Below are 11,871 nucleotides of genomic sequence, written 5' to 3'. Positions count from 1 at the left end.
GTACTAAAAAAATATTCTACCATGATCCTTCTTAGGATTTTTATGTTGGTATATCTAGCTGGAATAGGTATGTTCTGGATACTCTCAAAGGGGTAATTTTCTGGGTACTTCTGTTTGGAAGCCTGTAATTTAATTGAAAGGTTAGTAGGAATAACATCTACTAATGTTGTTAAAACTGAGATCACTTTGGAAGATGTTGTAAAAAGACTGAGCTCTCTAGAGAATTTTTTTCCAAATTTCCTTGATAATACTAGCCAAGTTAATGAATTAATAGAAAGTATCAATAAAAGAATCACTGTCTTAGAGGCTAGCATACCCATGATAATCTAAACCTTAGGATTGGTAAACTAGAGAAGGCTATGGAAACTTTAAGTTCAACTTTTTCTTCTCTCGAGTTTAAGAAGGAGAAAGCTTTTGTACGAAAAGAGAAAAAATTCATGTATGTTCCCAAGGAGCCTATACCAAAACCCCATAATATGCTTAAAATTGATAAATACTTTAGTGAAACTAAGGGTGATTTACATGTTGAATCATCTTCAGGGGTATCTAAAGTTCCTATTTTGACAAGTTATGTTTTAGAGGAAGTGATTGATCTTGATGCTTGTTCACTTGAAAATACTTGATTCAAGCTTTCTGCGCCTAGCTGAAAGGCGTTAAAGAAAAGCACTCTTGTGAGATAACCCATGTTTTATTTCTATAATTTTTCTTTTCTTGAGTCTTGGAAGTTTTTACCTCTGTAATAACCTCTCCTTATCCTTTTTTATTTCTTTTTTGTGCCAAGTATAGCCTCTAATAGGAATAAGGTAAGATTTGGGGAAGTTGCTACCCCGAAACAGATTATGTGATGCCACCAAAAAAATTATTATTCTCAGCCAGAACGTCGGATTGATCTGAAAAGTTTTGCGCATATACCCCTGATTATTATCTAACTTTCATTAGTTTTGCACTTTTCGATTTGAGCAACAGAGGATTTTTGAAAAAATCGATCTTTACCTGTTGTTCTGTTTTCACAGATTTTCTCCACTATTTGCATTTGTCTCTTAATCTTTTTATTTTTGAGTTATTTTGAGAGAAAGAGCTTTTTAAAAAAAGTTGCTACAATTTATAATCTTTTAATGGATGTTTGATTTATGTTAAAACTGAACCAAAGTGGATTTTTTATTTTTATTGCACTAATGTTGCTAATAAAAATTGTGTGAAATTTTGTATGAAGGAAGTTTTCAAGTGTAGGGAGAGAAGAATGATGTGATGATATGAAGGATGGACAAAATCTCAAGATTGGGGATGCCCATGTCACCCCAAAAAATATCCAAGAGGTACAAGCGTCAAAGCTTGGGGATGCCCAAGGCATCCCCTTCTTCATCAACAAAAATACCAGGTCATCTTTCAAGACACTATATTTTATTGCTTCATATGCTATGTGTTATTCTTGGAGCGTCTTTATTTTGTTTTGTTTTGTTTTGTTTGCTGTAGTATATGGTTGGATCCCAACATAATTGTTTTGGAGAATGACACACTCCGTTTTCATTGCATAGAACACTCTAGTTTTCGCTCTTATTGTTCCGCGAGTATTCTCTTTTGCTAGTACTGCGTTTAACTCTTGTTTTCCACTCGTATTTTGTTCATAGCTTGTTAGTTTTCTTTAGTTAGGTGTGGTTAGCTCTTTGGTCTTTATTGATTATTATCTATGAGAGTTGTTTCAAATAAATTTATTCGTGTTGGAGACGAGTAAAACATTAGCATGATATGTTAGATGTTATTTTAATTATATGCTTAGTAGTTATTGTTGTAGCATGACTTGTCTCAAATAGCTGAGAGTGCTTAATGTGCCATTGAAAGAATCATGTGTTGTCTCCATCATACAAAAGCATAATATTGTGGTATTCTCCTTTGATGTTTTATTTGGGTTGACTTGGCACATGCTTACACCATGTTATGACTACAAACCAGTCACCTCAAACCTCTATGACCATTTAGTTTTGACTCGTAATATCACTTTATGCTTTGATTAATAATATTTTGTCGCTATGCATGATTATGGCCATTATTTCTCTCTTAGTTGGTCGCTCCCAGTCTTTTGCTAGCCTTCACCTGTACTGAGTATGAGCTCTACTCGCAACTCCCAAAACCAAAGTTTGCCAATCGTGTCCACCATACCTACCTATATGTGGTACTTCACCGTCACTCCAAAGTAAATTGCTTGTGTGCTACCTTTAAAACCTTCAAAATCTATGACATGTTCATGAAATTTTCTTTCATCGCACTCAGTTGTCACTGAATTGCTTGATCACAAGTAATAAGCTAAGCTTGGGGGGCGTTGATACGTCCAAAACGTATCTACTTTCCCGAACAATTTTGCTGTTATTTTCCCTCTAATTTGTGTGTTTTGAATACAACTAACATGGACTAACATTGTTTTCAGCAGAATTGCTCTGGTGTCTCATTTTTGTGCAGAAATCCAACTTTCAGGAAAATTCCCGAAAAATATCGCAAAATCCCTATTTTACCTGAAGACTCACGGAGCCAGAAGACGAGACAGAGAAGAGCCAAGGGGGGCCCACACCATGCCTAGGCGCGGGCCACCCCTGGCCGCACCTAGGGGTAGTGTGTCCGCCTCGAGCACCCCCTCGACCTCTCCTCCTGACTATATAAAAGCCCCTGACCTGAAAACAGAGGGGGTTCAATGTTTTTTCAGAAAGAGTTCCGCTACTCCGCCGCCACCAGAAACCCTAGTCCGAGAAGCAGAAACTCCGTTCTGGCATCCTGCAGTTTTGCTACCCCCTCCAATTTTTGATAATACACTATTTGTGTCCACTTCGATACATTAGCTACCGTTACAAGATTTAGTCTGTTTTTGAAATTGAAGCGAGTAGAATACAATAATATGTTGTTGGAACTTTTTTTTGTTGTTGCTAATGTTTGCTTTATCAGATTAGTCTTGCTTCTATTGTTATTTTCTGGAAAAATAATATAAAATAAAGCACATCACAACACAAGCCAATATAGTTTGATATCCACAAGCTGAATCCGCGAATTCCGGCAAATCCCGTGGCGCGTAATGGCGTTAATTTTGCGGCTACGAAAAACCTTCGTAGCACCATAAATGGCCAGCCTGCTTGCTTATCTGGTCCAAAATGTAATGGCGCGTAATTTGTTGTTTGTTAATGTTTGCTTTATCAGATATTTCTTGCTTATATTGTTATTTTCTGGGGGAAAATATAAAACAAATCACATAAATAACACAAGTCAATGTAGTTTGACCGCCACAAGCTGAATTTGAAGCAAATTCCAGCAAATCCCGTGGCGCGTAATGGCGTTAATTTGTTGGTTACGAAAAACCTCTGTAACGCCATAAATGGCCACGCTGCTTGCTTATCTAGTCCGAAACGTAATGGTGCGTAATTTTTTGTTTGCTAATGTTTGCTTTATCTGATTTTTCTTGCTTCTATTGTTATTTTCTTGGGGAAAATATGAAACAAAGCGCATAAACAACACAAGTCAATGTAGTTTGACCGCCACAAGCTGAATACGAAGCAAATTCTGGCAAATCTGGCGGCACGTAATTTGTTGTTTGCTAATGTTTGCTTTATTAGATTTGTCTTGCTACTATTGTTATTTTCTGGGGGAAAATACTAAACAAAGCACATAAACAACACAAGTCAATACAGTTTGACCGCCACAAGCTGAATTGGAAGCAAATTTCGGCAAATCTAGCGGCGCGTAATGGCGTTAATTTGTCGGTTACGAAAAACCCCCGTACCACCATAAATGGCCAGCCTGCTTGCTTATCTGATCCAAAACGTAATGGCGCGTAATTTGTTGTTTGGTAATGTTTGCTTTATCAGATTTGTCTTGCTACTATTGTTATTTTCTGGGGGGAAATATTAAACAAAGCACATAAACAACACAAGTCAATACAGTTTGACCGCCACAAGCTGAATCCGAAGCAAATTCCAGCAAATCTGACGCGCGTAATGGCGTTAATTTTTCGGTTACGAAAAACCTCAGTAGCACCATAGATGGCCAGCCTGCTTGCTTATCTGGTCCAAAATGTAATGACGCGTAATTTGTTGTTTGCTAATGTTTGCTTTATCAGATTTTTCTTGCTTCTATTGTTATTTTCTGGGGGAAAATAGAAAACAAAGCACATCATAACATAAGTCAATGTAGTTTGACCGCCAAAAGCTGAATCCGAAGCAAATTCCAGCAAATCTGGCGGCGCGTAATGGCGTTAATTTTTCGGTTACGAAAAACGTCCATAGCACCATAAATGGCCAGCTTGCTGCTTATCTGGTCCAAAACGTTTGAGTCGATCGAGCATTGCACTAGCAATTCTTAAAAAAGACATTAAATCTTCTTAGCATGCTAAAACCAGCCAAATATGAAGATTGGCACATGGTGTATTTGCTTGTCATTCTTAGAAATATTGGACTCCACCAATATTTGGTAGTTGTAGTAGTAGTACAAAATGAAAGTAATTTAAATGGCATTGCATTTGTAAGGATGAGGAGATGTAGAAAATGGTGGGTGTGATTTGGGGTGCGCGTAAGGAGAAGGTGGTTCTGGTGAGTTTGTCAAGGTGGCAAGGGACAGAGTTCCACCCCTGGTAGTGGTTGGGATTGGACTCCCGAAACCCACACGAGTGGCCTCTGGAACCCCAAAAAGAATCATAGTAAAACCTCTCTCCTCACAGAGAACCCAAGAGAGAGAGAAGCCCAAGACAAGAGTACCACCACCGTCACTCTCTCTCCCCCCCACTTCTTTTCCAACCCTTTTGCCATCAGAGTCTCAAAGTAAGGGAAACCCCAAAGCCCAACCAAACCCAAGCACCAAAACAGTGCACTAAACAAGGTTACCATAAAAACCATTAAGGGAGTAGAGAGAGAAATCTTGGAAAGCATTAATTTGTTTCCTGTTTGGCATCTTGTTGGCAAGAACAAGAGGAGGCCCTCCCTTGCGGTCCTCTCCTATATTAGAGAGAGAGATAGAGGCAGGCCAGCCTCCCTCGCAGCGGCATCAACAACAAACAAGAAGCTGTCCCTTTCCATCTCCTCTCTTGTTCCGTTACTACTCACCCTCCCACTCCGCTCCTCTCCTCTCCTCTTCAAGGCAACAATCCCTTGAGAAACCAAGAATGGCTCGCGAGATGAATGGCTTCTTCACCGCCGCCGTTCCCCCGGCGCCGTTCCAGGCGGAGGCCGACGAAGCGGAGGACGGCAGCGGCGGGAGCGGGAGTGGGCAGGGGAAGCTCTGCTCAAGGGGCCACTGGAGGCCCGCCGAGGACGCCAGGCTCAGGGAGCTCGTCGCGCAGTACGGTCCCCAGAACTGGAACCTCATCGCCGAGAAGCTCGACGGCAGATCAGGTAAGGACATACTAAAAAAGACGATACTTTGATGCAATGCCGATCAGATGTATTTTTGCGTTTCTGGGGTTGCATTGAATGGGCGAACAAAGATTGGAACTACTCCTCCGAGTAGTTTCTTTTACTTCCGTTCTCGTGTGGATCGGTAGTAGGAGTAGGTATTTTTTTTCCTTATTAAAAAGATGCGATTTTTATCCGTGTGTTAACGGTTAACAACGCAATGGCGATCGTCGGTTTCTGATCCATCGTGACGCAGGGAAGAGCTGCCGCCTGCGGTGGTTCAACCAGCTGGACCCGCGGATCAACCGGCGGGCGTTCACGGAGGAGGAGGAGGAGCGGCTCATGGGCGCGCACCGCGCCTACGGCAACAAGTGGGCGCTCATCGCGCGCCTCTTCCCCGGCCGCACCGACAACGCCGTCAAGAACCACTGGCACGTCCTCATGGCCCGCCGGCAGCGGGAGCAGTCGGGCGCCTTCCGCCGCCGCACCAAGCCCGCCTCCTCCTCGCCGTCCTCCACCGCCCCGCCGCCGCCGCCGCCGCACTTCCCGTCCGTCGTCCTCCCCCAGCACCAGCACCCGCACAACGGCTCCTCTCCCATGCCGCTCAACCACCCGTACGCCATCGGGGTGGCGATTGCGGCCGGGCTCGGTCCCGCGTACAGCGGCGGCGAGTCGGACGAGTCAGCGTCCACCTGCACCACCGACCTCTCCCTCAGCGCCGGCAGCGCCGCCGCTATCCCCTGCTTCTACCACCACCACAACCACCAACAGAGTACGTGCCCCGCTCACGCCCCCTGCATGCTTGCCCTCGACTCAAGGGCTCAACTCCCAAGCTGTCCTTGCTGTTTTCTTGCCTCGTCAGTCACATGGACATCGACTGACACGGTGGTGGTCTCTGCTGCAGGCTACGACATGGCTCCGCAACCGCAAGCCGCGCCGCAGCCCTTCGCCCCGAGCCCGCGCTCCGCCTTCTCCGCCCCGTCGTCCTCGTCGGCGCGGCAACAGCAGCAGCGACAGGACGCCGCCGACCAGGACGGCGACAAGCCCACCGTGCCCTTCTTCGACTTCCTCGGCGTCGGATCGACATGACTTCGCCGGGCAGGCGCTGTACAGGCGGAGGCCGAGATCAATCCCCATCGATCAATCATCAGTCGTAGCTAGTTAAGCTTATAGTGTTAAGAAGAACCAGATTATTAATTAGGAGGAGCATGTCGATCCGTGCGCGCGGGCATGGTGATCGATGTGACCTCTCTGCCAGGCCCTACTCCTCAGTTTTGCTGCTCAGATTACTGTTGAGATTATTCAGGTGGAGAAGAAGGGAACTGGTCGCGCATGTAGTAGCAGTGGCAACACAAGCCGGTTGCCTCTCCGGTGTCTTAGTTTCATGTTCTGTTCTCTTTGTTAATCTTCTTTACCATTTGTGTATCGAAGAAGAAAAAACTAATTCCGACCCCCACAACAAAATAAAAAAAGAAGTGCATTGCCTTGCCTTGCTCTGGTGGTCTTGAGTTTCATCTTCTGTTAAGTACCATTTTGTATGGAAGCAGAAGCATCAACAGAAGAGAAAAATAAAGTGCATTGCCTTGCCTTTCGCCGCATATATATGTTGCTATCCATCACACTGTCCGTGATGCTTCGCCCCCACCCACCCAGCCGCCGGCGACGGCGGCGGCGAGAGAAAACAAAATCAAAGGCGCACTCAGTTTACTAAGCATGTGCACTAGGAAGGCGATCGGTGAAGCAGTGATTGCAGACAACCCTGACGGTGTCCAGCTTCTCTTGTTGCAACAAGAACGTCGTTTCCATCTCCCTCGATCTCTCTAGTTACGAATGCGGATGTTCGATCCCCAAAACAAGACAGGTCATTTTCCGTTGGACTGTTGCGCGCACGGCCCGGCCGTGGATCCATGGACGACCTCATCGATTGATCACGCCTTCGCCATGGACGATGCTTTCCTGCAAGCCAACGAAACTGCTGTTGCAACAGCATCTCATCCTTGCGTCTTCTGACAGACTCTCTTCTCGCTTTCTGTAATCGCTGCTCATCCATGGTGTTGCTTGCTACCACCAGTAACGGCCAGCTCCGCTCATCGCATCAGGACGACAAGCTTAATTATTGCTGCTAGCTAGCATCTCTGGAACCACTCGGTCAATATGCTAAAACCAAAGCCGATTAAAACCTCTGTCCGATCTGTAGGCTGAGCAAATGCGTACTATCAGCTTATTAGCTGTTGAGAAATTATTATCTACAGAGAAAAATAGACTGAGCAGTGCAGTGATCACTCGTTCTAAGCTTCTCTGCTGTTTTCCTTTTTCTACAAGTACAGTACACCTGTTCGGGCCATGTTTGACTGGAGTTGTTGTGCATGGACACACACACCGGAAGGTGTATAGCTGGCGTGAATGGAGCAGCCGTCGTGTTTTATAGTTGTACTACCAATGAGGACTCGGTCAGGTTATGTGTGATCTGCCACTCTGATGTCTGAATCGACTATTTCAGCTAAATAAAATCTGAATTCATGCATCTGGTGATTCAGACCTAGTTCTGTCTCAAGACTTGGTCAGGTTATGTGGGAGCTGACAATCTCATGTCTGAATCGACCGCAGCAAAAATATAATCTGACTATCTACATCTACCAATTAATTCAGCCCAAATCCTATAACTTTGTATTTTGTATCTCAACTGCTATAACTTTGCTTCCAGCTAACCCAGCTTCCTTTGATTAGTTGAATTGACCGTACGGTCCTGTTGTATCATGTTTTATAGTTGCACTACCAATGAGGACATGTGTGATCTGCCATTCTGATGTCTGAATCGACTACACCAAAAATAAAATCTGAATTTAATCTTCTGCTAATTCAGGCCAACTCCTGTCTCTAGACAGTTTTGGGTATTTTGTGTCACAACTGCTATAACTTGCCCACAACTACCCCAGCTTCCTTTGCTTAGTTGAATGGACCGTCCCGTTCTGTTGAACAAACAAATGTGAAAACTAGACTCTGCCAAACCTGCATGTGTCTGCAAAATAATTCACCTCTGTATTTAAACCTGTGGCAGGCTCCTTTTGGCATTGCTGTGAATTGTGATTATCTTGTCAGTTTGAGCTCGTTCCAGAAAGTTCAGAGTCCGTTTAGTGATTCTGAAGGTGGTTATAAGTACATTGGTTAGACTTGGAGGTGAGCATGGCTGGGCGGGGATGTTGATCAAAAACCATATTATCATGACTGAATTTTAAGAAAGTTAAAGCAACTTACGAATAGACCATTTCGAAACTTTTCCCAACCTGCGACGTCTTACTTTCAAGGGAAAGCATAAAACAGTTGCGGTAATCGGGATAGGTATGGCATAAAAAAAAATTGCGATTTGGTTGAATAGAGTAGGCATCATTCTGTCGTCAGGATTATGGCATGACAGCAGGCCTAGAGATATGTTTGTTTGAAACCTGAAACAGAGTTAGCCATCCTTTGCTTCACCTTTTAATCTGTCCTGGTGAGTACAAATCGGGATGCGGCGGCGGCTACTGAAAAAGTTATCGCTCTGGCCAATTTTCTAACAGAGTGACAGTTTGATAACGAGGTTCCACAATTTTTTAATTTGCTAATCAAGCTTGAGCCACAATACTGACACTAGATAGTACAAAATAGAGGTGCAGTTTGACATGGAAAGTTGTAATATTCAAGAGGTGAAAACTGTCTTGTAAATGTCTTCACTCTTGCTAACGGAAAACATGTTTTACTGACCGATGAAAGCAATCAAAGAAAAACAAGAGACGTCTCCACCGGCGGAATATCTCCTTACCAATCTTTTACCTTGTTTCTTCCTACAAAGGGGGAGACGAGAGCAGGTTAAACGGTGACATGTTCGTGTGTAGCAACGCAGGAAGAAGAAACAGCAGGTCTACATGCAGGCATGAATCGTTCAAAAAAAAAAATATCGTTCAAAAAAAACATGCAGGCATGAACAATGGAACAAATTGATCTCAAGTTGTCGGATGTCCCCGAGTTATGACTTCACCTTCTTCGACCATGTGCACATACAACTTACATAATTCAAATTTCTTACATTGTCTCTTCGAATTAGAAGTAATAATAACTAATTCTGAACTTTAAATTAATTTTTGTAGATTCAAAATAACAATTTTGAAACCGATCCGTCTACCCCTAGCCCCTAGGGTGGTTGTTGCAATAATACAGATAGAGTCAATCGTGCTTTTTTTTTTTTTGTATAGCCCAACTGTTCCGTTAGTTGAAAACCCATGACGAACTGAAGCATCAATTGGAGTTTTAGCATTTAGTATACTAGATGGTCTAATCCGCACGTACGCAACGAGTTCGTTAGTAGTAGTAGTAGTTGGTACCACCGTAAAGATGGACCCACTCAAGGCCTGAAATGACGCAGACCTGCTAATTTAAGTACGAACGATATAATATGATTTAGGTGGTTTGCAGATCGATCAAATTAACGCACGTACGGGTACGGCGTTTGGCCTTAGTCTACTGATTCTGTGCGTTAGATAGTGTTTTTTTTTTTTGCGAAAGGAGGAGATTACAACAGATCAACAAAGATCCAGAAACAAAGCAAAAATACATCGAAGAACACTGGATCCCGGCGTCGAGGTCGAAGACGAAGCTGCCGTTGACGCGCCGCTGCCCAAGCTCCCCAAACTCTGGATCGCCGGAGCCCACCACGAGGCAGACGGGAAGTCTCCAACACCGCCTCCGAAGAGACTACTGCCGCCGCCGCCCTCGCCGCCGCGAAGATCTGAAGCCACCACCTCCAGGCCAAGCCTACCCAGATCCGCCGCTCCCAGATCTGGTCGTGGTGAAAGGAGCCAAGGAGATCCGCCGATCTCCGGGCTCCGGGAAGTCGCGCGCGTGACGGCCGGCGTCCGAGGAGCACCGCCGCCGAAGGGGAACCACGCCGACCACAAAACCCGCACCCGCAGCACCTCCACCTCCCAGCTGCCGCCGGCCGGAGACCCACCGACACCTAACCTATGTACACACCGAGAGACGGGCTTCCCCCACCCTCCCGCCGCCGAAGCGGCCGGCGGAGAGGGAGGAACCCACGCCTCAACGGCGGCGAGGCTGAGACGACGGGCGACTCTCAAAAAGTCGCCTCTCTGGTTACTGTAGAGGAGAGAGGGGAAGAGGGCGACCAGAACCTCGCGTTAGATAGTGTTTATACTATTATTGGGTGGGAATAATATGATGTATACAGGGTCTAGAAGGAACTACTATATAGGTACAAATTTTGAAGAATTTAAAAGGAACAGGCATCCAAATGTTGACTTTGAGCGGACAGTACCTAGGGACTTGGATTCAGAGGCAAACTGATGCAGTCTTTGGCTGGCCACACTAAGAGTATCTCCAAGCCGCGTACCTCGAAGCGTCCCCCAAAATAATTTGGGGCGCCCCGGACAAAAAAACCGTTCCAGCCGCGTCCCCCAAAGTCCATTTTTGTCCGGCGCGCCCCGATACGGTATCTGGTGCCCCGAGCCCGTCCCCGTCCCACACGGGACGCTCCGGGCACACCGGACACAACGAAAAGCGAGGCAAGCTCCCACATGTCGGCGACTATTTGCATAAACCGTTGGTTCGCGCCTCTTTTCTCGTCGCTCCTTCCTTCCCGCGCCTCCCACCCCTTCGCCGCCGCTGGATTTCCCGGCCGTTTGGGCGTCTGATCTCTGCTGAGAGTTGGCACCGTCATCGCGGCTGGGGCTCCCACCGGTCGTGCCGCCGTCGCCGCTTAGCCAGCGCGTCCCAGAACGCGCCGTCAAATCCGCCCCACCTCCACGCACAGAAGGTGCTGGACGACTTGCCAGGTAGGCGCGATTGGCCTCTGTTTGTTGCGTCATCTGCCTCGGCGCAATTTTAACCATTGATTTTGCTTTAGCCATGGACAGCGACGATGAGATGCTTGCCCTGCTGCTAGAGGACGAGCAAGCCCTCGACGACGACCTGCGGGAGCATTTGCTGATCATCGCGTCCCTCCAGGACTTGGTTGACGCTGAGGCGGAGAAGAGGAAGAGGCCGCGCCGCGGAGGATCAAGGCGGGGAAGAAGGAAGTCGAAGCCCCGGCAGAGGATGGAGGGGCATACCATGTTGCACAATGACTACTTTGCAGACGGTGCAACACATGAAGACAATTTTCGGCGCCGGTACATGATGAGCAAGGGCCTGTTCATGAATATCCTCCACGGCGTTCGAGAGTTCGACCCCTACTTCAAGCTCAAGCTCGACTCTGTAGGCGTTGTCGGGTTCTCGTCCATTCAGTAGTGTACCGCCGCCATGAGGATGCTTGCATACGGAGCACCTGCCGATACACAGGACGACTACCTTCGCATGAGTGAGTCTACTGCCATTGAGTGCATTACAAGTTTTACCGAGCTGTGGTGGGAAAGTTTGACAAATACTATTTGAGAGGGCCAACTGATGATGAGACTGCAAGGATCATGGCACAAAATGCTGCCAGAGGATTCCCTGGAATGCTTGGAAGCATCGATTG

At 46.1% G+C, this 11,871-nt stretch overlaps 1 protein-coding gene across 1 annotated transcript; it reads left to right on the top strand.

Moving 5' to 3' along the window:
• The first annotated feature begins 4,978 nt into the window (after positions 1-4,978).
• On the top strand, positions 4,979-6,817 carry LOC127342492 (uncharacterized). Its single transcript, XM_051368448.1, has 3 exons — positions 4,979-5,363; positions 5,620-6,135; positions 6,268-6,817. Exons 1-3 carry the CDS (start codon positions 5,135-5,137, stop codon positions 6,450-6,452), a joined length of 930 nt encoding a protein of 309 aa, XP_051224408.1. The 5' UTR covers positions 4,979-5,134; the 3' UTR covers positions 6,453-6,817.
• Positions 6,818-11,871: the final 5,054 nt, after the last annotated feature.

This window comes from Lolium perenne, chromosome 3 (assembly GCF_019359855.2).
Source record: "Lolium perenne isolate Kyuss_39 chromosome 3, Kyuss_2.0, whole genome shotgun sequence".
Lineage (NCBI taxonomy): Eukaryota > Viridiplantae > Streptophyta > Magnoliopsida > Poales > Poaceae > Lolium > Lolium perenne.
The sequence above is the reverse complement of the archived record's forward strand: the minus strand, read 5'-3'. Positions and strand labels throughout refer to the sequence as shown.

Coding starts and splice junctions, on each gene's coding strand:
- LOC127342492 (XM_051368448.1), top strand. CDS start 5,135: ATGGCTCGCGAGATGAATGGCTTCTTCACCGCCGCCGTTCCCCCGGCG. Junction 5,364..5,619: donor GAAGCTCGACGGCAGATCAG/GTAAGGACATAC, acceptor ATCGTGACGCAG/GGAAGAGCTGCCGCCTGCGG. Junction 6,136..6,267: donor CCACCACAACCACCAACAGA/GTACGTGCCCCG, acceptor TCTCTGCTGCAG/GCTACGACATGGCTCCGCAA.